The 26,850-nt window shown below is 34.2% G+C and overlaps 1 protein-coding gene and 1 long non-coding RNA gene across 9 annotated transcripts in view; one reads left to right on the top strand and one right to left on the bottom strand.

Annotated features, from left to right (window-relative positions):
• LOC141451749 (protein gooseberry-like) overlaps nt 1–26,850 on the top strand; it is an 88,527-nt gene that overhangs the window by 27,981 nt on the left and 33,696 nt on the right. For 3 of the 8 annotated variants that reach the window (XM_074123395.1, XM_074123394.1, XM_074123393.1), the window contains 2 exons: nt 18,635–18,710; nt 26,150–26,468. In XM_074123395.1, the coding sequence (XP_073979496.1) occupies nt 26,248–26,468 (221 nt within the window). In that variant the 5' untranslated portion in view covers nt 18,635–18,710; nt 26,150–26,247. Of the gene's footprint in view, nt 1–18,634; nt 18,711–19,714; nt 20,205–26,149; nt 26,469–26,850 lie in introns of those variants that run through there. The other 5 variants (XM_074123388.1, XM_074123390.1, XM_074123387.1 and 2 more) reach the window with 5 other exon arrangements.
• LOC141451767 (uncharacterized) overlaps nt 1–26,850 on the bottom strand; it is a 51,184-nt gene that overhangs the window by 20,760 nt on the left and 3,574 nt on the right. Inside the window, exon 2 of the long non-coding RNA XR_012457095.1 lies at nt 22,851–22,976. This is a non-coding gene — a long non-coding RNA (uncharacterized lncRNA). The remainder of the gene's footprint in view (nt 1–22,850; nt 22,977–26,850) is intronic.

Raw genomic sequence — 26,850 nt, 5'->3', positions numbered from 1 at the left:
AGAACATTGGCATTTATACGACTTATGCAGCTTTCTTTTCTCTTCATTTTGGTAATAAAATCATTAAAATTTGATAAGTAAGAAATGAGTTATAAACGTTTGAAATTTAATCGTATTTGAAAATATCCAAAATTTAACCTTTAATATCTCATTAAATAAAATGACTGGAAGATTACTATTTGCAATAATTATACAACTAACTATTTCCTACAATTCGGTGAAAAATTTTTTCAAATCGGTCAAGTACGAAGAGAAATATATACGTTTGAAATTTGAACGAATTCAAAACGAATTAGAAAACGTCTAAAATTTTTATCATTAATTTCTCAGGAAGTATCATGAGTAGAACATTGGCATTTATACGACTTATGCAGCTTTCTTTTCTCTTCATTTTGGTAATAAAATCATTAAAATCTGATAAGTAAGAAATGAGTTACAAGCGTTTGAAATTTGATCGTATTTGAAAATATCCAAAATTTAGCCTTTAATATCTCGTTAAATACAATGACTGGAACATTACTATTTGCAATAATTATACAACTAACTATTTCCTACAATTCGGTGAAAAATTTTTTCAAATTGGTCAAGTACGAAGAGAAATATATACGTTTAAATTTGAACGAATTCAAAACGAATTAGAAAACGTCTAAAATTTTTATCATTAATTTCTCACGAAGTATCATGAGTAGAACATTGGCATTTATACGACTAATGCAGCTTTCTTTTCTCTTCATTTTGGTAATAAAATCATTAAAATCTGATAAGTAAGAAATGAGTTACAAGCGTTTGAAATTTGATCGTATTTGAAAATATCCAAAATTTAGCCTTTAATATCTCGTTAAATATAATGACTGGAACATTACTATTTGCAATAATTATACAACTAACTATTTCCTACAATTCGGTGAAAAATTTTTTCAAATCGGTCAAGTACGAAGAGAAATATATACGTTTGAAATTTGAACGAATTCAAAACGAATTAGAAAACGTCTAAAATTTTTATCATTAATTTCTCACGAAGTATCATGAGTAGAACATTGGCATTTATACGACTTATGCAGCTTTCTTTTCTCTTCATTTTGGTAATAAAATCATTAAAATCTGATAAGTAAGAAATGAGTTACAAGCGTTTGAAATTTGATCGTATTTGAAAATATCCAAAATTTAGCCTTTAATATCTCGTTAAATACAATGACTGGAACATTACTATTTGCAATAATTATACAACTAACTATTTCCTACAATTCGGTGAAAAATTTTTTCAAATCGGTCAAGTACGAAGAGAAATATATACGTTTGAAATTTGAACGAATTCAAAACGAATTAGAAAACGTCTAAAATTTTTATCATTAATTTCTCACGAAGTATCATGAGTAGAACATTGGCATTTATACGACTTATGCAGCTTTCTTTTCTCTTCATTTTGGTAATAAAATCATTAAAATCTGATAAGTAAGAAATGAGTTACAAGCGTTTGAAATTTGATCGTATTTGAAAATATCCAAAATTTAGCCTTTAATATCTCGTTAAATACAATGACTGGAACATTACTATTTGCAATAATTATACAACTAACTATTTCCTACAATTCGGTGAAAAATTTTTTCAAATCGGTCAAGTACGAAGAGAAATATATACGTTTGAAATTTGAACGAATTCAAAACGAATTAGAAAACGTCTAAAATTTTTATCATTAATTTCTCACGAAGTATCATGAGTAGAACATTGCCATTTATACGACTTATACAGCTTTCTTTTCTCTTCATTTTGGTAATAAAATCATTAAAATCTGATAAGTAAGAAATGAGTTACAAGCGTTTGAAATTTGATCGTATTTGAAAATATCCAAAATTTAGCCTTTAATATCTCGTTAAATACAATGACTGGAACATTGCTATTTGCTATAATTATACAACTAACTATTTCCTACAATTCGGTGAAACATTCATTCAAATCGGTCAAGTACGAAGAGAAATATATACGTTTGAAATTTGAACGAATTCAAAACGAATTAGAAAACGTCTAAATTTTTTATTATAAATTTCTCACGAAGTATCATGAGTAGAACATTGCCATTTATACGACAAATGCAGCTATCTTTTCTCTTCATTTTGGTAATAAAATCATTAAAATCTGATAAGTAAGAAATGAGTTACAAGCGTTTGAAATTTGATCGTATTTGAAAATATCCAAAATTTAGCCTTTAATATCTCGTTAAATACAATGACTGGAACATTGCTATTTGCAATACGTATACAACTAACTATTTCCTACAATTTGGTGAAACATTCATTCAAATCGGTTCAATACGAAGAGAAATATATACGTTTGAAATTTGAACGAATTCAAAACGAATTAGAAAACGTCCAAAATTTTTTTCGTACATATCTCACGAAGTATCATGAGTAGAATATTGCCATTTATAGGACTAATACAGCTTACTTTTCTCTTCATTTTGGTAATAAAATCATTAAAATCTGATAAGTAAGAAATGAGTTACAAGCGTTTGAAATTTGATCGTATTTGAAAATATCCAAAATTTAACCTTTAATATCTCGCTAAATACAATGACTGGAACATTGCTATTTGCAATAATTATACAACTAACTATTTCCTACAATTCGGTGAAAAATTCATTCAAATCGGTCAAGTACGAAGAGAAATATATACGTTTGAAATTTGAACGAATTCTAAACGAATTAGAAAACGTCCAAATGTTTTTTCGTAAATATCTCACGAAGTATCATGAGTAGAACATTGCCATTTATACGACTTATACAGCTTACTTTTCTCTACATTTTGGTAATAAAATCATTAAAATCTGATAAGTAAGAAATGAGTTATTAACGTTCGAAATTTGATCGTATTTGAAAATATCAAAAATTTAACCTATAATATCTCGTTAAATACAATGACTGAAACATTGCTATTTGCAATACGTATACAACTAACTATTTCCTACAATTCGGTGAAAAATTCATTCAAATCGGTCAAGTACGAAGAGAAATATATACGTTTGAAATTTGAACGAATTCAAAACGAATTAGAAAACGTCCAAAATTTTTTTCGTAAATATCTCACGAAGTATCATGAGTAGAACATTGCCATTTATACGACTTATACAGCTTACTTTTCTCTACATTTTGGTAATAAAATCATTAAAATCTGATAAGTAAGAAATGAGTTATTAACGTTTGAAATTTGATCGTATTTGAAAATATCCAAAATTTTGCCTTTAATATCTCGTTAAATACAATGACTGGAACATTGCTATTTGCAATACGTATACAACTAACTATTCCCTACAATTCGGCGAAAAATTCATTCAAATCGGTTCAATACGACGAGAAATATATACGTTTGAAATATGAATAAATTCAAAACGAATTAGAAAACGTCCAAAATTTTTTTCGTACATATCTCACGAAGTATCATGAGTAGAACATTGCCATTTATAGGACTAATACAGCTTACTTTTCTCTTCATTTTGGTAATAAAATCATTAAAATCTGATAAGTAAGAAATGAGTTACAAGCGTTTGAAATTTGATCGTATTTGAAAATATCCAAAATTTAACCTTTAATATCTCGCTAAATACAATGACTGGAACATTGCTATTTGCAATAATTATACAACTAACTATTTCCTACAATTCGGTGAAAAATTCATTCAAATCGGTCAAGTACGAAGAGAAATATATACGTTTGAAATTTGAACGAATTCTAAACGAATTAGAAAACGTCCAAATGTTTTTTCGTAAATATCTCACGAAGTATCATTAGTAGAACATTGCCATTTATACGACTTATATAGCTTACCTTTCTCTACATTTCGGTAATAAAATCATTAAAATCTGATAAGTAAGAAATGAGTTATTAACGTTTGAAATTTGATCGTATTTGAAAATATCCAAAATTTAACCTATAATATCTCGTTAAATACAATGACTGGAACATTGCTATTTGCAATAATTATACAACTAACTATTTCCTACAATTTGGTGAAACATTCATTCAAATCGGTTCAATACGAAGAGAAATATATACGTTTGAAATTTGAACGAATTCAAAACGAATTAGAAAACGTCTAAAATTTTTATCATAAATTTCTCACGAAGTATTATGAGTAGAACATTGCCATTTATACGACAAATGCAGCTTTCTCTTCTCTTCATTTTGGTAATAAAATCATTAAAATCTGATAAGTAAGAAATGAGTTACAAGCGTTTGAAATTTGATCGTATTTGAAAATATCCAAAATTTTGCCTTTAATATCTCGTTAAATACAATGACTGGAACATTGCTATTTGCAATACGTATACAACTAACTATTCCCTACAATTCGGCGAAAAATTCATTCAAATCGGTTCAATACAAAGAGAAATATATACGTTTGAAATATGAATAAATTCAAAACGAATTAGAAAACGTCCAAAATTTTTTTCGTACATATCTCACGAAGTATCATGAGTAGAACATTGCCATTTATAGGACTTATACAGCTTACGTTTCTCTACATTTTGGTAATAAAATCATTAAAATCTGATAAGTAAGAAATGAGTTATTAACGTTTGAAATTTGATCGTATTTGAAAATATCCAAAATTTTGCCTTTAATATCTCGTTAAATACAATGACTGAAACATTGCTATTTGCAATACTTATACAACTAACTATTCCCTACAATTGGGTGAAAAATTCATTCAAATCGGTCAAGTAGGAAGAGAAATATATACGTTTGAAATTTGAACGAATTCAAAACGAATTAGAAAACGTCTAAAATTTTTATCATAAATATCTCACGAAGTATTTTGAGTAGAACATTGCCATTTATACGACAAATGCAGCTTTCTTTTCTCTTCATTTTGGTAATAAAATCCTTAAAATCTGATAAGTAAGAAATGAGTTACAAGCGTTTGAAATTTGATCGTATTTGAAAATATCCAAAATTTAACCTTTAATATCTCGCTAAATACAATGACTGGAACATTGCTATTTGCAATAATTATACAACTAACTATTTCCTACAATTCGGTGAAAAATTCATTCAAATCGGTCAAGTACGAAGAGAAATATATACGTTTGAAATTTGAACGAATTCAAAACGAATTAGAAAACGACCAAAATTTTTTTCGTAAATATCTCACGAAGTATCATGAGTAGAACATTGCCATTTATACGACTTATACAGCTTACTTTTCTCTACATTTTGGTAATAAAATCATTAAAATCTGATAAGTAAGAAATGAGTTACAAGCGTTTGAAATTTGATCGTATTTGAAAATATCCAAAATTTTGCCTTTAATATCTCGTTAAATACAATGACTGAAACATTGCTATTTGCAATACTTATACAACTAACTATTCCCTACAATTGGGTGAAAAATTCATTCAAATCGGTCAAGTAGGAAGAGAAATATATACGTTTGAAATTTGAACGAATTCAAAACGAATTAGAAAACGTCTAAAATTTTTATCATAAATATCTCACGAAGTATTTTGAGTAGAACATTGCCATTTATACGACAAATGCAGCTTTCTTTTCTCTTCATTTTGGTAATAAAATCCTTAAAATCTGATAAGTAAGAAATGAGTTACAAGCGTTTGAAATTTGATCGTATTTGAAAATATCCAAAATTTAACCTTTAATATCTCGCTAAATACAATGACTGGAACATTGCTATTTGCAATAATTATACAACTAACTATTTCCTACAATTCGGTGAAAAATTCATTCAAATCGGTCAAGTACGAAGAGAAATATATACGTTTGAAATTTGAACGAATTCAAAACGAATTAGAAAACGACCAAAATTTTTTTCGTAAATATCTCACGAAGTATCATGAGTAGAACATTGCCATTTATACGACTTATACAGCTTACTTTTCTCTACATTTTGGTAATAAAATCATTAAAATCTGATAAGTAAGAAATGAGTTACAAGCGTTTGAAATTTGATCGTATTTGAAAATATCCAAAATTTAGCCTTTAATATCTCGTTAAATATAATGACTGGAACATTACTATTTGCAATAATTATACAACTAACTATTCCCTACAATTCGGCGAAAAATTCATTCAAATCGGTTCAATACGAAGAGAAATATATACGTTTGAAATATGAATAAATTCAAAACGAATTAGAAAACGTCCAAAATTTTTTTCGTACATATCTCACGAAGTATCATGAGTAGAACATTGCCATTTATAGGACTAATACAGCTTACTTTTCTCTTCATTTTGGTAATAAAATCATTAAAATCTGATAAGTAAGAAATGAGTTACAAGCGTTTGAAATTTGATCGTATTTGAAAATATCCAAAATTTAACCTTTAATATCTCGCTAAATACAATGACTGGAACATTGCTATTTGCAATAATTATACAACTAACTATTTCCTACAATTCGGTGAAAAATTCATTCAAATCGGTCAAGTACGAAGAGAAATATATACGTTTGAAATTTGAACGAATTCTAAACGAATTAGAAAACGTCCAAAATTTTTTTCGTAAATATCTCACGAAGTATCATGAGTAGAACATTGCAATTTATACGACTTATACAGCTTACTTTTCTCTACATTTTGGTAATAAAATCATTAAAATCTGATAAGTAAGAAATGAGTTATTAACGTTTGAAATTTGATCGTATTTGAAAATATCAAAAATTTAACCTATAATATCTCGTTAAATACAATGACTGAAACATTGCTATTTGCAATACGTATACAACTAACTATTCCCTACAATTGGGTGAAAAATTCATTCAAATCGGTCAAGTAGGAAGAGAAATATATACGTTTGAAATTTGAACGAATTCAAAACGAATTAGAAAACGTCTAAAATTTTTATCATAAATATCTCACGAAGTATTATGAGTAGAACATTGCCATTTATACGACAAATGCAGCTTTCTTTTTTCTTCATTTTGGTAATAAAATCTTTAAAATCTGATAAGTAAGAAATGAGTTACAAGCGTTTGAAATTTGATCGTATTTGAAAATATCCAAAATTTAGCCTTTAATATCTCGTTAAATACAATGACTGGAACATTGCTATTTGCAATAATTATACAACTAACTATTTCCTACAATTCGGTGAAAAATTCATTCAACTTGGTCAAGTACGAAGAAAAATATATACGTTTGAAATTTGAACGAATTCAAAACGAATTAGAAAACGTCTAAAATTCTTATCATAAATTTCTCACGAAGTATCATGAGTAGAACATTGCCATTTATACGACTTATGCAGCTTTCTTTTCTCTACATTTTGGTAATAAAATCATTAAAATCTGATAAGTAAGAAATGAGTTATAAAGGTTTGAAATTTGATTGAATTGTATCTTTTATTGGAAAAGTGAAAATGAATTGTAGAAAGTTGTGGGTATTTTAAGGTTACGTTTTCGTGCACTTTTTTGGCGATCTTCTCTTATTCAACTGTCCTACCGGTTGTTTTAATAACTAAAACCATACTAAGGAGGCAGCGCTAATAGGGTTTTTAACGGTGATATAGAAAAGTATTTTGTTTAGAATTGGAAGTTTGTAGAGACTGTCAAGAAGTCTCGAAAGAATTTTGTACCATTATAATAAAATAAAAAAACATGTATATATAAAAATAGAAGTTAATTATTATATTGTGTGATTGATGAACGTGTCAATACAATAAAAAAAAATGTAAAGAGGAAAAAAGGTACCCAGGATGTACGGGTTTCAATAATACTGCGAGAGATCCAGTAGTAATAATGTTAGATGGGGAGGAATGCTATCAATCAATTAACGTTTGGTAATTAGCATGGAATAGATTTAATGCTACTAGTGTTTATTAGTTGTATAATAGTACAATAGAAGTCTAAGACTAGACAATAACAAAACTATAAGCACTAGGAGCTACAATATAATGGTGGAGCGGTACGCGGGAGGAGCTAAGAAATAGAGCACAGGATGGTGAAAGCGATTGTGGCTCTATCTATGTATCTCACTCACACCCAACAGACACCATTGTTCGACTTTAGACACTATCAGGAATCAACCTGTTGCAGCTACCAACATCTATTGTTATTCTCTTATACAGACCCAATCTTCTTGATGCTCGGCAGGAGGGAGACAGCCTTGTCTTCCCCTCTTCTACAAGTATAATGAACTTGATGATCATCTCTTACAAAGTAATGGGGGGGGGGGATCTCAGCCTCTACAAGGAAGGTTTTTTTAGATGATGGTGTGTAGATGCAAGGAATATCTATCTGGTATATAGAGCATACTTCCAGTACACATACTATTGCATTGTCAGCATCATCTCACAGGGGAAGGAAGATAAATAAAAAAAGAAGGTGTAGAAAGAGTGATGAAGTATCCGAGTGAAGGAGGTAGTGATAAATGGGGGGCATAGAGAGAGAACTAAAGGAACTCTGAGATTCCAATAAGATGGTTAGGTTGGTAGTGGGGGTCGGTGAGTGCGCCTACTATGCGTGGGATCGGTGGTTTCTTTTCTCTCTTGGAAGTCAAAAGACGATCTATAGTAAAAGAAAGGAAGGCTACTCTTTTACACCTGTATGTGGGTATGATGAAGAACATTGAAGGCACTGTTGAAATTGGAAGGATGGATGTTGATGAAGTACAAAAAGAAAAGAAACAGAAAAAAATAATGGAAAGAGAGAGTAATATGGTTGTGACTCTCTCTAGCGAACAAACAATAAAAAAAAAGAACCATAATATTACTAACCGTTAACAAAAGGGCTTCCTTACTTGGAATGTAGTTTTGCTTCAGTAAACAACTCTGAATTTTGTTATATATCCATATTTTATTTAAGACAAAAGCTGCGTTTCTACCAAGAAAAACTAGAAACCTAAGTAAACATTAATAATAACTTGAAACTTAGTGCGGTGCTCGGACGGTTCCCTGGTTGAAGGTAGCCGGATCGATCTGACCGATGCACAGCCGAGGAGTGATATCTCGGGAAGCCCAGAAATACTAGTCCTTCAGACACAGCTAGCTGCAGTAAATTTGTGCTGCTAAGATTATGATACAAGAAACAAGGTTATCAAGTCCCCTATAGCAGTTAGCTCAATGAGTATGAGGATTGCTAAGGATGTCCTGGAAATTCCAGGGACACAGGCTCAACATGTTACCTTCAAATAATCTTGCATGTTAACTGCGAAGGAGAATGCCTTGTAGATCAGTCACGAAGCGGAGTGGGAATCGGCAAACTTATTAGGTAGTAAAACGAAATGTTTTGACTTCTGATGATTTTTCTTTCAAATGAACCTTTTTTAGAAATAGGTACTCAAATGAATGGCAGTTAACCAGTGTACTCGTCGTGAAAAATATAAAATTGCCATTAACTATAAAAATTTGAAATTTTAATAAAATACAATAAGAATATTTGGTGGGATGTTTCCTTTATCTTACCAACAGAACTGGCAAGTATTTTATTCGAAGGGGGATGGTGGGAGTCAGCCAAATGGTAAGTGGTTGGAACATGTTTGGTTTTCAGCATTAGAGATTGGGAATTACGGACACATATTTAGAAGCTCTCAACCCTTGTGCAATGCCGTTTTTACCTTTTAGATAAGAGATTCAGACCTCAGTACGAGCATGGTTTCATTTTGCAAAGAATTCAAAGCTCTTTTCTTACTTGTAAAAGCTCTTGCGTCTCTAGTTAACTAGAACAATGTATAAGTGAAGCGGTGCAAGATTTTGAAATGCACAGAATGCTCTGTAATCTCAAGCTCCCCAGAAATTGCAGAAAAAGTTGCTTGCAGTGACTATTACAACGTTGTAAACTTTTGGTTGTTTTGCCCTGCGTTCGACACGTGTATACACGTCATTGTCTGATTTTAATTCGGCACACTGGTTTTTTTTTTTAAACTAAATTTTCCACGCTTAACTGGTTAATTATCAAATTAGATTTAATTAGCTGGTTTTGAAACATGCAGAACAGCTACAATATTTTAGCAAAAGTCTGTTGACTTATAATAATAATATAATTGTATAAAATAAGTACATATAACAACATGCCTTGGGTCAAAATTCAGGCAACTGTAAATAATATTATAGTAAACTCCATGTGACCTACCAGAACTACCATTCAGCAAAATGTAGTTTGGTTGAAGTCAAATTCTCAACACCCAAAGATGAAAGCCCCCAAACCGGTCAGGGATGCACAAAAAAAATAAAAACACGCGTGCTATGAAGTATAAGCGATATTATGCAGCACTGCGCATTTATACAGCGCATTATTAAGTTGGCGCATAAAATAATAAAATACGACACTGGAAATGACGTTACACTTTGTGTAAGTGGTAGATTAAGATAGCAGCTAGTTAAAGGTGGAATCGAGTATAAAGATAGCTTTAAGTGTGTATTAGGAACTATAAAAAGACCACCCTGTTTGATCCGACAAATCAAATGTTTACACAAATTTCATACTGTTGATCACCGTTGCCAACCTTCATGAAATTTCCCATTACACAGCCTGACAAGTGGTACCTGTCTCGGCCAATCCATTCGCCCTCTTTCGGTCTGGTTCGTGCTTTTCCGCGCCCTCTTCTCTCTCTTAAACACACTCACTCACTCTTCCCGCGCCCGCCTAATTTCTCTCTTCTTCCCGAAGACTCTTTCTTTATTCCGCTAACTGTCGTCCTATTTTTACAACTAGATAATGTACCGCGCTCTCAAATTTTCTTTAATGCTATCTCAAGAGTACTGGTTAATTTATTAAATGGTGAGGGTCTGTTAAGTTTTGGCCTAATTTCATTAATTTCTTCTCGTGGGATTTTTGTTTTTTATTTTACGCCATTTTAAGCTAATAATCTGTGCATAATTGAATTTGAAAATTTTTCCACACTGTTATCTCTCTTATTACAGTTATTAAGGCTCTGAAAGATGGATCTCCGTTTTCACTTACTTGGAGAATGCGCGTGCTCTATGCCAGTAAACGATTCCTAAAGTTATCTGTAAAGGATTCCTGCAATGATTCTGCTCTGTGGGAGTCCTTAAATGATTCAAAGCCCAAGTGAGTTGTTTTTATTTCGGGATGGGAAACTCAGGGGTCTCTCTACTGTCCTTAAAATGAAGACACATCAGTACAAAACATTGATGTTCTCTTTTTTCTACACAGGAAATTGGTATGATCGATATTTTCAGTTTCGAAATATCGATGGTTACATGTATTATGTGAAAAAAAAATCTTGAATAAACACTAACACTTTTTCTGTTACATACTATTCGAACGGTTGGTCAACTCTGTACAATTTGAGTCATATTTCTTACCAACATTACGCTACTTATAACCAAACTTTACCCTAAAAGGTAAGAAAGAGTTCTGCCTCAAAGATGGATAGCTCTTTATTCACAGCATTGACCACACTTACAATGATCCAGAGGTAGACTGCCTCTGCTTTCATCTCTTTTCCTTTAAAAAGACATATCGATCATGCCATGCGTTTGTTGCTAGATTTCCCACCATAATGGCATTTAACACGATATCATTTGAATAGCTTAATACTTGGCTTTGTAATTTCTATTTTCCGGAGTATGGTAGGTGGTATTTTACTAGCTCTTCTGGAACTTCCTTTGTTGTCAGAGGGTTCCAGATTTCTTGTCTTCGTACAATTCGATCGGAGTATTTATAAAGACTTGTATAAAGACTTAAAGATTTATAAATCCAGAAATGCCATCGTAAAGAAAGGAGACTTAGCACTTGTGCTGTCGGTCGAGCTTTTTCTGCTGAACTAATCGTCAACTAACATTCTTTTCCCAACTTTTTGGGTCCTGCAAGCTTCGCCACCGCTATATCTTGCAAAGACCTCGGCGAAAAATCTCCTCCAGTTTTGGCCAATGGAAATATTCACCAGATCTATTTGGAAATCTAAACGAAATGAAGTTGTATGTTTTATATAACATCTCCTGTTAAAGTTTTCACTGTACCAACCAAAATCCTGGAAAAATCAGAACTACTCTTTCAACATTCCCAAGTTTCCTTTGTGAATAGACTCATTTTTTTATCTTCCCCCCCTCACAATCCAAGTATTTTTTTGTAGCTCTCTATTTCTATATAATAATGCTAGAATAAAAAAAAAAATACTAACCAGCTATTAAGTCGGCCATATTGTTACGTCACCATTGTGAACTGTCAGCGGACTATTACATCATCACAGCACGGTCTGTGCGCGCCATGCAGTCTACCAAGTCTCCACCGGGGAGAGAGAGAGAGAGAGACCATATTTCTCACCGAGATTGTGAAGTGACTCCTGGCCAGAACACCAGTTTTCTTGTTGCGTTGACATCAGCTGTACAGTGTGTTCGTTCAAGAGTTTTGCAATATAAGTTACGAAAAAGAACAGTGTAGTAAAGCAGAGAGATATGGAAAAGAAAAAAGAGTTTTCCTCTGCGCCCCCTCTCTCTCCAGAAAACTGCTAATACAATTTTCTTTGTGTTGATGTCTTATGGTAACACTCTGACTGTTTCTTTTTTTTTAATATTGCAAATGGGCGAGGTGAGGAGGGAAAATACCCTCAATTTTCTTTGTGCCTGTCTGTGTGTGTGTGTTTTTTTTATATCAGCTTTTCTTTTGCATATGCCTGGATTCCGAAGGAAAACTAGTACTTGGCAGTTTGATTGCAATATAAATGCGTTACAACATCTACAAATATACACACGACAGCTTACAAAAAAAAAAAAAAAAAAAATGGGTTGTAGTGCACTGCGACCGCATCGCTCTTTCTTACTCCCAATCTGGGAAAGCAATGGGTCTCAGTGCAATGGAAACTCAACTCTGGAATCTTCCAGGTTTGAGTTCGATATGATCCTGGCGTGAAGATACGAAAAGTTGACTTTTTAGTATTAATTTCAAGTTTTAAAGAAAAGTGAACTGCGGTAATAGGAAGTCGTGTGGGCAATAAGGGCAACAAGGGATGGTTACAGCCAGCCTCTCTTCTTCAGAGAAGGGCCCAGAACTCTGAGCAGACTCCCAGGTTCAACTCACCCTGTTTTTAAATCGCTAAGTTGCAGCATGAGCTCTTTGGCACTCTAAAGACCAGGAGGTTTCGCAAACCAGTTAGTAGTTAAGTCTCTGAGACTTTGCAAGGTGGGGAATGTTTTACATTTGATAAAGGGGTATCCCTTTCCCCTAAATAAGTCTTTTTTGGATGCACTACCTTGGAGAACGGAACCTGTCCTTTGTTCTTTTCTAGATTATAGCTTAAATCTAATGAGGTGTTTCCGGAATGAAAAAAACTGCTCCAATTTCCCGCCAATTTTAATTACTTTTCTAAAGTTTGCCAAAATTTCCACACAGCACTTGCAATTTGTTTTGTATTACTTCTGGTGTTATTTAATGAAAAAGTCCCATAGGTTAGTTATTTTGTAATGATATCAGGTCCTAGGCGAAAATAACTTCAATCCAATCTAGTTATCTGTTATTATACAACTTCCAGATTATAGTTTTCCTTTTATACATAATATTGAGGATAGTTTTTATTGTTAACTGAGTGCAGTAAGAAGTTTCAATAATTACTGTGTAAAAGGAGGGAAAATTATTAACTATTAAGAGAAAATTCGTCAAGGTTTTTAGTGAAGGAGCACTACTGGTAACTAGGTAGTACCAACTACTTCTAAACTAGTGTACAACTTAGATGTCTATCATTTATTACGTACCTATTTTGTAAGGGGAAAAACTGGACACACTCTATCTATGGGCACTTTCAGTTAGGACAGAGACAGTAATGTCCTTGAAAAGTTGTAAATCAATACACTACTAGCACTAGTAAGTACAAACTTGTCATCAACTGTTATACGTATGCTAAGACAAACTACACAGCAACTACAACAAAAACAGAAAAGGTTATTAAAGAATAGGTTATATATATCTGGTAGTGTAGTCAAGGAAGATATACAACCTAACTACTTCTGTTATAATTTTTAACTGACACCTCTCTACTTTTAACCTCTCCAACACTGTTACCCATGTGCCTAACTTGGAACATTTTCTATTGAACAGGCGAACAAAAAAATAAAGGTAGTACCTAGAAAATGATTAAGGAAGGAATTCCGTTAAATTATTAATAACAATAAAGAGGAAATTCTTCGCACAGTGACACTGAATAGATCTGTAACCATTATTTGGAAAAAATCGCCAGGAAAATTCATTTCAGGGCAGTTTCCGGGTGAACAGTGGTTATCTCTGCTAAAGCCAAAGGCTTCTAAATCGTCCTGTACATCCTGCTAACATTTAGCACTTTGTCTTGGCCTTTTCCCACCTGGAATATTCGATATAAAACCTTTTTTTAGGAGCTTTCGTCTTTCCTCCATGAGCGGTGCAAATGTCCTGAGTCATCGCAATCCACCAGATTGTCTGGTTCAACCAAACGACTTCTGCGATTTCTTGCGTTTGTCCCAACTTGGGATTTTTATCTTTTACAGGGGGAAAAAAATGGTTAAAGTTGGGTGTTTTTCAGCATTTTATGCTTTTTCGTGCAGATCAATCCTTATACAACTGTCCTTCCTGATTATTTTAATACCCAATTCGGGAGGATTAGGTGATAAATGATTGAAAGGCTAACTCTAGCCCATTGTTACTGTATCTTTGGCCTTCTACACTTTCAGCCTTCTAGACTGATATAACATGATTGCTTTTACGCAAAGGAATTAAATAAATTGGGTCCAAATAAACCATCTAGGTATTTCTATTTAATTTTTTTAAAGAGAAAAAAAAAGTTTGATGCGAATTTCGAAAAAAGAAAACATTGTCCAGTTAACACTCCAATTGTCTCCGCAATTAATCAGTGCGGAACGGGTTCCATTATACAGTGACGATATACTTCCGGTCTATTTTCCTCCCTGCCTTCTACCTAGATTACAGAGAAATTGCTACCTAGTCATTTATTCATTTGTGCAAGAAACAAAAAGTAAAAAAAAAAAAATTATAAACTGTCTCTTGATTGTAGCGCTTTTTATTGTTTACTTAAACAGCTGATTACAATGCCTCTAGGATATCCTATGTTTATATTAGGTGACCAAAAAAAAAAGAGAAGAAAACAAGGTTATATGTACATACATAAGAAATGTAGCCATAACAGTAATCAAAACATCCAACATGTAGTCTCTTGTCAGTTAGCAAACAATGTCACGGGTAATTAACAATTAAGAGTCTGGTGGACTAACATCTCACTAACATGACCGCAAGAGTACTTTGGCATTCAAGTGCCACTCTTCATCGGGATCTTAAGACTAGACCACTTCCTCTGCACTTCTTACTTTCATTAACATGGATACACACTATTTACATAATAGGACAGGACAATCATTCTCTACTGCGGGGAATGTTAAAAAATAAAGTATGATATCGCATAATAAAAAACTATAATCAAATAGCGTAGCTTGATTCTGAACTTGAATCGAGAAATAATATTTATAGTTTGAAGAAAATACCAGAAGTGCGAATTGTGTTAATGCAGTTACATATCCCGGAAGCAATAGCGCGCTTGCAGTCCTTAATTAAGAAAGATAAGTAATTAGATTGGAAAATTGATTTTATCCGCTCCACTGAATGGACTTTTTCTCTTTTTTCCTTCAGTTTTTCCCGACAATAGCTCCTACGAATCTTTCTAAACTTCTGTGGCCATCTGTAGCCAGAAAAAAAATTGGCAATTTCAGAGGAAGTCTTCATTCCGATGCCCTAAATTTTGGCATCCTTTGATTAAAAATCATTTTTCCATTGAAAAAAAAAAAGCCAATAAAAGTGATAGGCCTTATAGATTAGATTCTGAAGTTAAAGGAAACTAAAATAAGTAAATAATACTAATCAATAGAATACCTTGGATTTGTGAAAGTTGGCAACAAAAAGGAAACTTTTTTCTCTATTAATTTCATTTCCTTTTTCTTTTTTTCCTGCACTTGTTGAATCTGTTTGAAAAGAACAGCAGATTCTGCAAGAAAACCGGAAGCCGCAATCTTTCATATTTATTTATTCTCTGAGAAGAAAAGAGGTGTCATCGAAAATAATCTATTAATATCCGTTAACAAAGTTTTTCTTTCCATTACGTCACTTCCTTAATATTATGTGTTCACAATGGAAAGTAGGGGAATTTTCGTACAGAAACAGCGTCTAATGAAGTATAAGAGAAGCTCCACACGCTAGCAGCTCTATTGAGCTGGTTTATGCTCACTTCTTCAACCATTCCATGGCTCTAAGGCCCCGTTGAGTTGCACTCCTTAATGTTAGTTCCTCTCGAATCCAGATATATCCAGTTGGGAATCGATAATACAGTGAATATAAAGGCGGAAAAGCCGCTGGATGAAAGAACAGGACAGAGTCAGTGCGTCGGTCTTAACAGGAAATTTCAAATAGGTTTAAAGAAACCCGATAGAACGGAAGTGTCAGTGCACTTTCAAGGCCATTTCTCCCATCAAATTCTACGTTTCAAGAAACTTACTGCGCAAGAATAAGACTCCAAAGTTTCTGGGGTATCCTTGTTGGGTGGTGGACTGGTGTCATCCACTACATATTTTCCGAAAACCAGGGAAACCATCAATGTTGAGAAGGGACAAGAAATTGAAGAAATGTACCCTAAAGTTACGGCGCAACAGAAGAGTCCAATCCTGTTGCATGGTAACCCGTTGACATCCGTTTCCCAAATCAGCGTCCTTTAAGCGAATCAGTTTGAAGGTGAAGTTCTGTTTTAACCGCTATAGTCTCGACAACGGATTATTACTTTTTTCGAGCAACTGGATCTCTACCTTCCTTGATAGAACCTTCACTACTGGGGAACCTCGTGGAATACCTTAAATCTCGGATATCCTATTTTTTCACAGTGATGGAATGAATCGATTATTTATTGGCAAAGAGATGCAGTCCGCTAATGATGCTTATTTTGATTAAATTGAACAAAATTATTCGATTTACACAATTTCAAAGTGAAACCGCGACCCCTTGAATCCGCAAAACTTTTGTTCCAGCCGTATTTTCTGTGAACAATAAGAATGCAAGATGCCGACAAAAGAATTACGGTCATCTTCAGCCGGCAGGGTTAACACCTTGGAGGTTAGGCGTTAAACAAAAAAATAAAATAAATGAAAAGGGGGCTACTTCCCCTAGAACCCCCCTCAAAAAAGGAAGACACATCCTTTATCTAGAGATACAATTAGTTAGTGGTTGATGACGTAGGGTGAAGTGCCCTACATTAAGGGTCGGCCTCAATAAATAGTGTTTTATCCAGCCGCAAACATCATTAATATGGTTTGGTAGGGGGGGGGGACTGTTTTCGGCCGTTTGAATAGAGAGAGGAACTTCGCCGGCCTTCTAGATTTATAAACAATCGAATGTGTTTTTGAGGTTATATGTACACAATGTTTGGGTAAGTTGTCCGTTTGTGTTTGTGCCGACGGAGGCACTGGGGGAAAAAAAGTCTTCTGTTAGGCGTCTTACTTCCAGATTCTTATGATTACGTTCGGCCAAAGAAGTCGCAAAATTCCTACGGTTTTTGAAGGGCGAACTATTCTGAAATCTGCGACAGACGTTTAGCTTTATTATTTTAGTCTCTCATGATGGCACCTAAATCAAATAAAACATTTAATTTTTAAGTTTCAAGGACGTCAGCTTCCCTTGAAACTGCCCCTTGAGCACACAAAAATTGAAGCCAACTAATGATTTATTCACAATTTTAAAGTTTGAAATAATTGAAATAAAAGTTTGTTCACTCGAGATTTCTTTTTTTAAAATAAATAAATAAAAAAAATGTTCAAAAACTAAAACGGAAATAGCAATGGTTGGAGCGAGAAGACCTTGTTGAACCGGAAGTGCTCATGAAAACGGATGCTCTCTAGGAACAAAAATAAATAATAATAATAAATAAATCAAACAAATTATTTCATGGTTTTTGGTTAGTTACAATAGGTTGAATAAGTAATTGAATCCCGAACAGAATTTACCATGTTCTCTCATTAAAGCTCTCTGCTTTAGAAGGCGTGCTTTACGCTCTCTTTTCTAGGAACTGGAGAGACTTAACTAGCTTTGTCTGGAAAACGGTGGTCAGTTTTTCTAAGCTTTCCAAGATCGTACTTCGGATTAGCACTGTATCCTCCCTGCAACCTAACCCTTCTTCTGTCTTAGAGCCGACCGAGACCTACCACAGAGTTAAAATTAAAAGAAATTGCTCAATTAATTAATGACTATCAATGTTTATTTTATAGCTAAAAGAGATCAAGTTGCCCAAATTATTTTTTAAACATCCCATCTTAAAACCATGTTGCATTCCGAATGGACTGAACAGTTTTAGATGGACCAACAATGAATGCGTTTACTTCTTAAACCAAATTCCCCTTCCCGCCCCCGAAAAGTCTAAAGTCTTCGGACCTAAATTTACTTGAAATTTCACTTTTATCGGCTCAGCGATCTTCTCAAGTCTTGTATTTCTGTAGCAACCAAGTAAGCATGGTAAATCTGGAGATAATCCCAAAATTATGACAAGAATACTCCGTGATTCAGCTTCATTTCCTTTTAGTAAATTTGTAAACGAATCCATGTTATTCTCAATCCGGAAAGGAGCCTTAGCAACTTACCTAATTAGAAATCTTCTATGAAAACTTATTTCTAACAGCCTTTGACGAACCTTAATTAATAATTACTTCTGTTTAAGGTTACACGAGTGTGGAATGGATGAATTTCGCTGCGGAAATGAAGAAAATGTGAAGCAGAACGGAAATCTACTGCAAGTAAGTTTTTAAATTCAATTTTAAACCATGAGGAATGAAGTTTATGGCATATAGAGGCTCGGGTCGCATAAGGTATTTTGTGGTACTAGTTCGATTGCCTAGACTCGGCTTTGGTTATAATGTAATGTGTTTACATGATAACTTTATGGTAGAGAGTCAGCTAACTGCCTCCTGCCTTGATCAGCAATTGAACCTAAAGACTGCCTCAGCTAGATAAAACCCAAGTCCTGGACCAGGAATCGAACCCACTAAACCAACAATACATCTTAGCTTTGTGGGACTAGCTTATAACCGCTCAGCTAATGGGGCGCCTTACAAGATTAAAACCATTAAATAAAATCCAAGGTTTAGAGTAAGAATCGAATCCACTAACCAACAATACATCTTAGCTTTGCGGGTTTAGCCTATAGCCGTTCCCTTACAAGATTAAAACTATTAAATAAAATCCAAGATTTATCCCAGAAATCGACCCACTATCCAACAGTACATCTTAGCCCTTAACCGCTCGGCCAAAGCGAAGCCTTATTTTTCGGATTAACGTAACGGAAAGAATATTTCTGGCAGCAACAAACAAAAAATTCAAAATTTGAACGATCCTAAAATACCTTCTATTTTACTGTGTGAGCAAGAGCGAGTATAAAGGTCCCAAAATTTGATATTTTAATCTCTGATGAAGAACTAAATGAAAAGCGATTTTATCAGTGAACAGCATCACAAAGGCAGTGGGGGGGGGGACCTCTCTACGGATGACAAGCTGTCCCTAATACTATGGGGGTTCATAAAAGTGGGCGTGCTTCTTCTTCTACTGTGTGGTGGGAGTAGATGTCCAATAAGGTAACAACCAAATCTACTTTTTGATTGGCTAGCCTGTTGTAAAGGGGGCGTGTACCTAAGTGAGGAGATTCAGTAGTTATGGTTTATTTTTATTTTTTTTTTAAAGTTTTTTTTTTTTATTTTTCAATTTCTTGTGCTTGTTTGTTTGTCAGTATATTCCCTAGCCCCTCCCTCCACTTTGGACTGGAAGATTTTTCTGGTTAAGCCTGCAGTGTGGTTTTAGTAGGTGGTACGTTTAGTATTGGGTAAAGACTTGTGTTTAGTGTTTGCAACGTTAGAGAATCCGAGTAAACTTTGTTTAGATTTAATTTCATTTATTATTTTAGAAAACAAAAAATAAATAAATAAAAATAAAACTCGTACCCGGGAAGCTCACTTTCAAGTTAAAAACGAAATTTTATTTTCTTCAGTTGGCTACATTGGTTATTTGTTTTGTTTTTTTTCAATTTTTGTTGACAACACTGGGTGACACAGCTGATAGTGGGCAATTGGCCACTACTATTTCTTCTTCTACAAAAATACTTCATCCACAACAATCATACGATTATCAATCATTATTAGACACATCGTCATCATCATCAGCACTGGATACTGATTGGAAGATGACTGTCACCAATTTTGACATGATGCGACCCTGCTTTACCGGATATCCTTTCCAAGGTGAGCGTCTCAAGTAAAACAAAAAACAAAAATAAATCAGTAAATTGGCTGTGCTTCGCCATAAATCCAGTATTTTTTCTACTGGATATCCGTTTGTGGCCCAAAAAAATTAATTAACCCCCTCGAAGAAATTTTAAAAAAGTTTTATTTTATCCCAGAAATCTTTTTTTTTTAAGAAAGAAAAAAATTCTAGCGTACTTAAAGAATTAGGTAACTAACCTAGTGATTTTTAAATTGCTTAAAACCAAATGGTTTTTAAAGTGTTTATGATACAATTTTATGGTAAACAAATAAAAAATTGTGACTTTTTTTCAAGAGTAATACATTGTGCGTAAAATTTTTCCTAAATTGAAAATCAACTATTCGCGTAAATCTATAGTAAAAATCACTTTCAATCAAAATATCGTCACTATGACTCTGACAGCGGCAATGCACAATTTGTTACTTGACAAAACTATGGGTAAGTTTGCATTTCATATTTTTTTTTTTTATTCAAATTTAAATTATTATTTTTATTTATATATTTTTAAACAAATTATGCCCAACCAAGCCCTCACCGACTTTAGGGTTTAACAAAGTTTAAATGCGTTTTTCATTTAAAGTTCTAAAAAGTAGTTCACTTTCTATTTTGTGAACTCGATCTGTCCAGCCAACACTTCGATGGCCCTTTCTGTTACAAAGAAAACTATCTTTCTAGAAACAATCTTAAACTATGATTATCTCGTTTTGAATTTCATTCGTATTTATAGTGAGACTGAGCCTAAAGAGGGTGTTAATCAGAGGATGGTAAGGTCTGAGAGATAAGCTGTTTAAGCTTAAAAGTTAAGATCTTGGCTGATTGTGGATGCTGTGCGGTTTCCCCTTAGCCTTCTTCAAGGAGTAAATTTTTTTGTTTTTCATTTTTAATCATACAAAAACGGAATCTGGTAGTGCGGAGATGGAATGTAATCGCCCAATGACTCAAAATGAATCCACAGTTCCTTGTAGTCTTATCAAATGCTCGGCAACACTGCTCCCACCCAATCAGTCCATCCCGGCAAACAGATACAGCTAGTTTACCCTGATCTAAACCATTTTGATCGTGACGATAGATCACTCGGTTTTTCTGGTAGAAGAGTTTTAATAGACTTTGTTGAAGTTGCTATTCGGCTTGCGAGGTTTGCCGGTTGATGATAAGTAGCTTTTGTTTAGGCAACGCTGGTTTACTCACTGTTAGCGATGTGTGATTAAGTTGAAAATGCCAAATTACTTACCTAATTACGGTACTTACTTTCGAAGTTTTTATTACCCTTGTTCAATTGTTTAAACCATAATCTATAATGACAGTAAATCAACTCTAAACGGCTGTTATAAGTAAAGTAAAAGTAAAGTGGTGCCTAATTTTTACACGTTTTTATACGTCCATCTACCAAATTAGGTGTCGCTGACGGAGGCGTCTAACAAACATACTTCACTGTTAATTTTTAATATTAAAGTATTAAATAAAATCCAAGGTTTAGAGTAAGAATCGAACCCACTAAACCAACAATACATCTTAGCTTTGCGGGTCTAGCCTATAACCGCTCAGCTAATGGGGCGCCTTACAAGATTAAAACCATTAAATAAAATCCAAGGTTTAGATCGGGAATCGAATCCACTAAACCAACAATACATCTTAGCTTTGCGGGACTAGCCTATAACCGCTCAGCTAATGGGGCGCCTTACAAGATTAAAACCATTAAATAAAATCCTAGGTTTAGATCGGGAATCGAATCCACTAAACCAACAATACATCTTAGCTTTGCGGGACTAGCCTATAACCGCTCAGCTAATGGGGCGCCTTACAAGATTAAGACCATTAAATAAAATCCAAGGTTTAAATCGGGAATCGAATCCACTAACCAGCAATACATCTTAGCTTTGCGGGTCTAGCCTATAACCGCTCAGCTAAAAGATCGCCTTACAATATTAAAACCATTAACTAAAATCCAAGGTTTAGACTAGAAATCGAACCCGCTAAACCAACAATACATCTTAGCTTTGCGGGTCTAGTCTATAACCTCTCGGCTAATGGGGCGCCTTACAAGATTAAAACCTTTAAATAAAATCCAAGGTTTAGACTAGAAATCGAACCCGCTAAACCAACAATACATCTTAGCTTTTCGCGCTGATAAACCAGAAAATTAATTGTGTTTTGGTGGTAACGAAATCGAACATCTGAACGTTCTCTTGTTCTCCTTCCTTCTCTTTGTCCGAAAATTTGACCGGCTGTCGTTAATATCGCGTAGATTCTCTTGATGATCTGATGAAACTGAAGCTTAAGATAAACTGAAAGAAGTATTTATCAAGAATCTTTTGCTTAACTGAAGAAAAAAGTCTTCAAAGTGCAATTGAATATTGTTTTAAAGGAACAAAAAAAAAGTGCAGGCTTTGTTAAACCCTAAATTCATACACCATATTTGTACTATAGATTCTGTATTACTTAAAGATTGGGCTAAAATAAGTAGTTAATCGAAACAAAGTACTCCAAGAAAATGGTCTTACATGTCGGGTGGTTGCACAAACTCGGCGAAGGAATTTCAACGGTAGGTTAACAGGGCTAGATCTCTTAGGGCCTCGTATTTCTAGGTAACTAATTTAAAGTTCTTAAACCACTCTAGTACTTACAATATTTGATTTCTTTTAGAGAGTCTCGGAATAAATTGGATGTTTTTGAAGTCCATTAAATACAATCAGATTGTCTTTGCTCGTTTCTCTTGATTTGAATAGCTTTCAAAATAAATTTATTGCAACCTAAAAGGTAAACTGTGCATTAGTTAGTTATCAGTACTTGTTCGTGGCAGGTGGTTGTCTGAAAAATTGATTGGAACAGGTTTGATTCATCAGCGTTATCCAGTACTGCGTTAAATTTCGTTAAAATAAGAAATAGAAGATAAAAGGTTCCCAACATTGATTTAGAAATAAACTTTTATTGCTGAAAAAGAAGATCAAGACTTTATCTTGGTTTCTCACGAAACAGCCGTCTGAGATTTTTCGTTTTTGTCTTTAATTATTCATTTTTCCAAGGGGTTGCAATATTATTGCCAATTTTGGTCACAAATGCTTTTTATTTCAGTTTCCCTGCGAAGGGACTAGGTCATTTTAACTGAACTCCTCAACAGTTACGACCAAAGACGCTAATCTTTATGACAAACAAGCTAGTCGAATGTCGAAAAATAGTGTGTTGGGGTATTCTGGGATCCAGAACTACTACCGGATCTTCGCTAAGGGATCAAAGTCGATGAAGATCGCCTACAGCTTGTTGGCATAAGATCTAAAAGCCTAAAAGACTCCTCCATCACAATGGCCAAAATTTAAATAACAAGCATCCCAGATTTGAAACCCAATTGGTAAAATCTGGTCCCAAAAAATGTCTAATCGTTGCCAAATTTTAAATTTCATCCGCTTTCTAGCTGAAAATAATCAGCAATCAGAATTCCGTGGAATTTTGCTTCTTACGATTATGACGGAGTCAAATTTTCTAAAATCATATCCTGAATAGAAATACCTCCAGGATTTGAGTTTCCTGTGAAGGTGGAGGATCGTTCAGCAAATCTCACGCGCTGTTTTCCGCCTAATTCAAGTCAACCGGAATTGCCTATTACCTTCACAGTTCATTCTGCGCTAGAATTATTCTGTTATCTGTTTTAAAAATAAATGAACAATCGCTGCTGAAATAACCGCTTCGGACTAACAACAACCGCGGGAAAATTCGCAAACACTCTTAAAAACGTTTCTACTGACTTCATTAAAAAAAATGTTTACACCACGTGGCTATGAAAATGAATTTTCCGAGGCTTATTTTTATCGGATAAATGCGGCAAAAAGTTTCTAAATATTCCTTGATGCTCTCTTTACATCTGAAGGGACCATCTGAAAGTGGTAGCCCAAAGTTCCTATTTACAAGGATACTGACCATTGCACTTGGCCAGTTAAGTGCAGCTTACCGTTGTGATCAAGTTCAGGTAGCTAATTTATTAATGAAAATATTTTATCAGTGAAAGTGACGATTCTGGCAAAAGATCAGTGTGGACCCAATATCTAACTGGTGGTCCAATCTGTACCCTCCATAATTCTTCAAATTCTGAAGCCTCTGTTCCACATTCTAAACCATTCTTTATTTACTGGTGTTTTTCTTCATCACTTAATGGCTGTAAAAGTTGTTCTTGTACTCAAAGAGATATTCTTTTAGTGGAGAATTTGTTTTTGAGCCTGATGAACCTTTTTACTGTTCCATATTACAGTTTTTTTTTTAATCGTAATTCGCTGTACCGGCAACAAGATATCAACTGGTAAAGACATTTTAAAAATTGGTGCTCGAGGGGCCTTAGAAGGGGAGAAATCGCTGTTAGTAATCTACTTTGTGATCTGCGAATGCATGCGTCAGTATTAACCGCGTTGAATCCTGTTTACAAAACTAGAATTTCCTGATATTAAGCTCTCAAATGATTTGAAAGTTGCGTCCATGGCCGTGAGCGAATTGTACTCTTCAAGAACTGCTTTAACCACTTCTAAAGCTGCAAGTCGGGTGTGCTTGAAGGTTCTCTGTGTACTTCAAGGTTCAGCAATGTCCAGCTTTGTTCTTAATATCGATTAATGACCTACCGAGCATTTCTATAAGAGTCAGAGTCTTTTGTTTTTGTGCATGTAGACGAGACAACGCTGATCATAGAAAGACACGGAGGAAGGTCTCATGAATATTGGATAGAAAATAAGAATTTTGTGTATATTACTTTAAATTCCACTATCCATTAAACCTAATCATCCTAAAAATCCCATTAAACCTAATCCATTAAACCTAAAAATCACATAATTCTGGTATAAATTTTAGTTAAAGTTGATGCACAGGATCAATCCGTTGACAAGGAAAATATAGTCTTTGTAAATCCCTTAATCTCCCTGCTTCCAGTTGCGCAGCATTTTGGTCCTTTTGTAGTTTATCCGCAAGCTCTGCAGTCCTATTAATCCTTATTTCAATTTAAGGGTCTTTGGTCTATCTGCTTGAGGTGGAGCTACTCAGACGTCGCTAGTTCCTGAATCTGTGATAGATCTGTGAAATTTCCCGGACATCATTCTGGCGTATGGTTGATTCTTTATTTGGTGGGTAAATGGGATATCCCTATGAACTGAGGCCTTCCTCAGCCCCCGAAGAGTTAGTGCAATGAAGAAGGACAAGGATGGATTCGTTGGAGGACTGAATCTTAGTTCTGTAGAAGAATATAGGTTGTTGTTCTAGTATGGAGTACTGTGGATAATATAGATTGTTGTTCTAGAATGGAGTACTGTGGATAGGTGGTTTCGAACTGGATATGCAATTTCATCCCAGTCCTAGCTTCTTGTTGTTTCTACAAGGCCATGTCAAAGATTTTCGCTAACCTAGAAATGTCCTTCCATCAAGAACTAACTAAAATCCAGAATGGACAAGAGATCTAGCCGGTCGACCTGTTTAAAGATCTAACAAAGACTTTATTTAAAATTACTTTCTCAAAAACGAAGCATTTCTTGTTACAAGATCGTGGGGAGAGTAATTTAACTCGGAGAGCGGCCATTAGTAAGCGAGTATTTGTGTTCGTCGAATGCTCCGAATGAAGATTAAGTGGTTCGCTCTGTACATACCGGCCCGTATTCACTTCTAAGGAAGTTTTTGCCGCCGCTTACAGTAGTGACGTCATTATCAATGATGATGGCCGTATATCTCCTCTTCCCCCGGATACAGTTTCGGGTTATTTTATTTCATTCATTTAAACACAAAGTTGAGTGACGTAAACAAAAAAAAAAAAAATTGCGGTATTGCTCTTGTATTTATGGCGCCCCAAATTCCCTCCAAAATTTATTCTTATTCTAAAATAAATAAATGTTTACCCTTTATTTATTTAATTTAAAATAAATAAATCAACTTCATAAAAAAAAAAACCACCATCACACAGACGTATGCTCGACTGGCCAAGGAAGAGTGAATCAACTGGGAGGTGTGTTTATCAACGGACGTCCTTTGCCAAATCATATCCGTTTGAAAATCGTGGAAATGGCAGCGGCCGGTGTACGCCCTTGTGTCATCTCCAGACAGTTGAGAGTATCGCATGGATGTGTATCGAAAATATTGAATAGATATCAAGAGACCGGAAGTATTCGTCCGGGTGTGATCGGTGGCAGTAAACCAAGAGTGGCTACACCGGATGTTGAACGCAGGATTGAAGAGTACAAAGGGGAAAATCCAGGAATTTTCAGCTGGGAAATTAGAGACAGGTTAGTTCAATATTTATTTTATTTTATTTTAATTTAATAAAATTTAATTTGATTTAATTATTGTTTAATGTTACGATTCATAAATTTTGCCATAAGTAATACAGCTGTTCTGAACGATAAAATAATTAATGAGGGGAGAACTACCCATTGGTTGGTTCTTCTGAGAGAATATTCATTCAGACTCTTTCATTGAGATCTAAGCGAATCGGTTGAGATTGTGCCCTAATTGTCAGACCCTAGTATTCAGCAAACGGTTGACTTGAAAATGAGCGAAGTATAAATGTTACTAGTTAATGAACGCTGTAGTGAATTGATTTGTCTGTGGGTTCGCTAAACCCACAATTGTTGCCCGTATTGAGGACATGCTGAGAGAAAGCAAGCT

Source organism: Rhodnius prolixus, unplaced genomic scaffold (genome assembly GCF_049639745.1).
Source record: "Rhodnius prolixus isolate KJV_2025 unplaced genomic scaffold, Rpr scaffold_14, whole genome shotgun sequence".
NCBI lineage: Eukaryota > Metazoa > Arthropoda > Insecta > Hemiptera > Reduviidae > Rhodnius > Rhodnius prolixus.
Note: the sequence above shows the minus strand (reverse complement) of the source record. Positions and strands in the feature narration are given on the sequence as shown.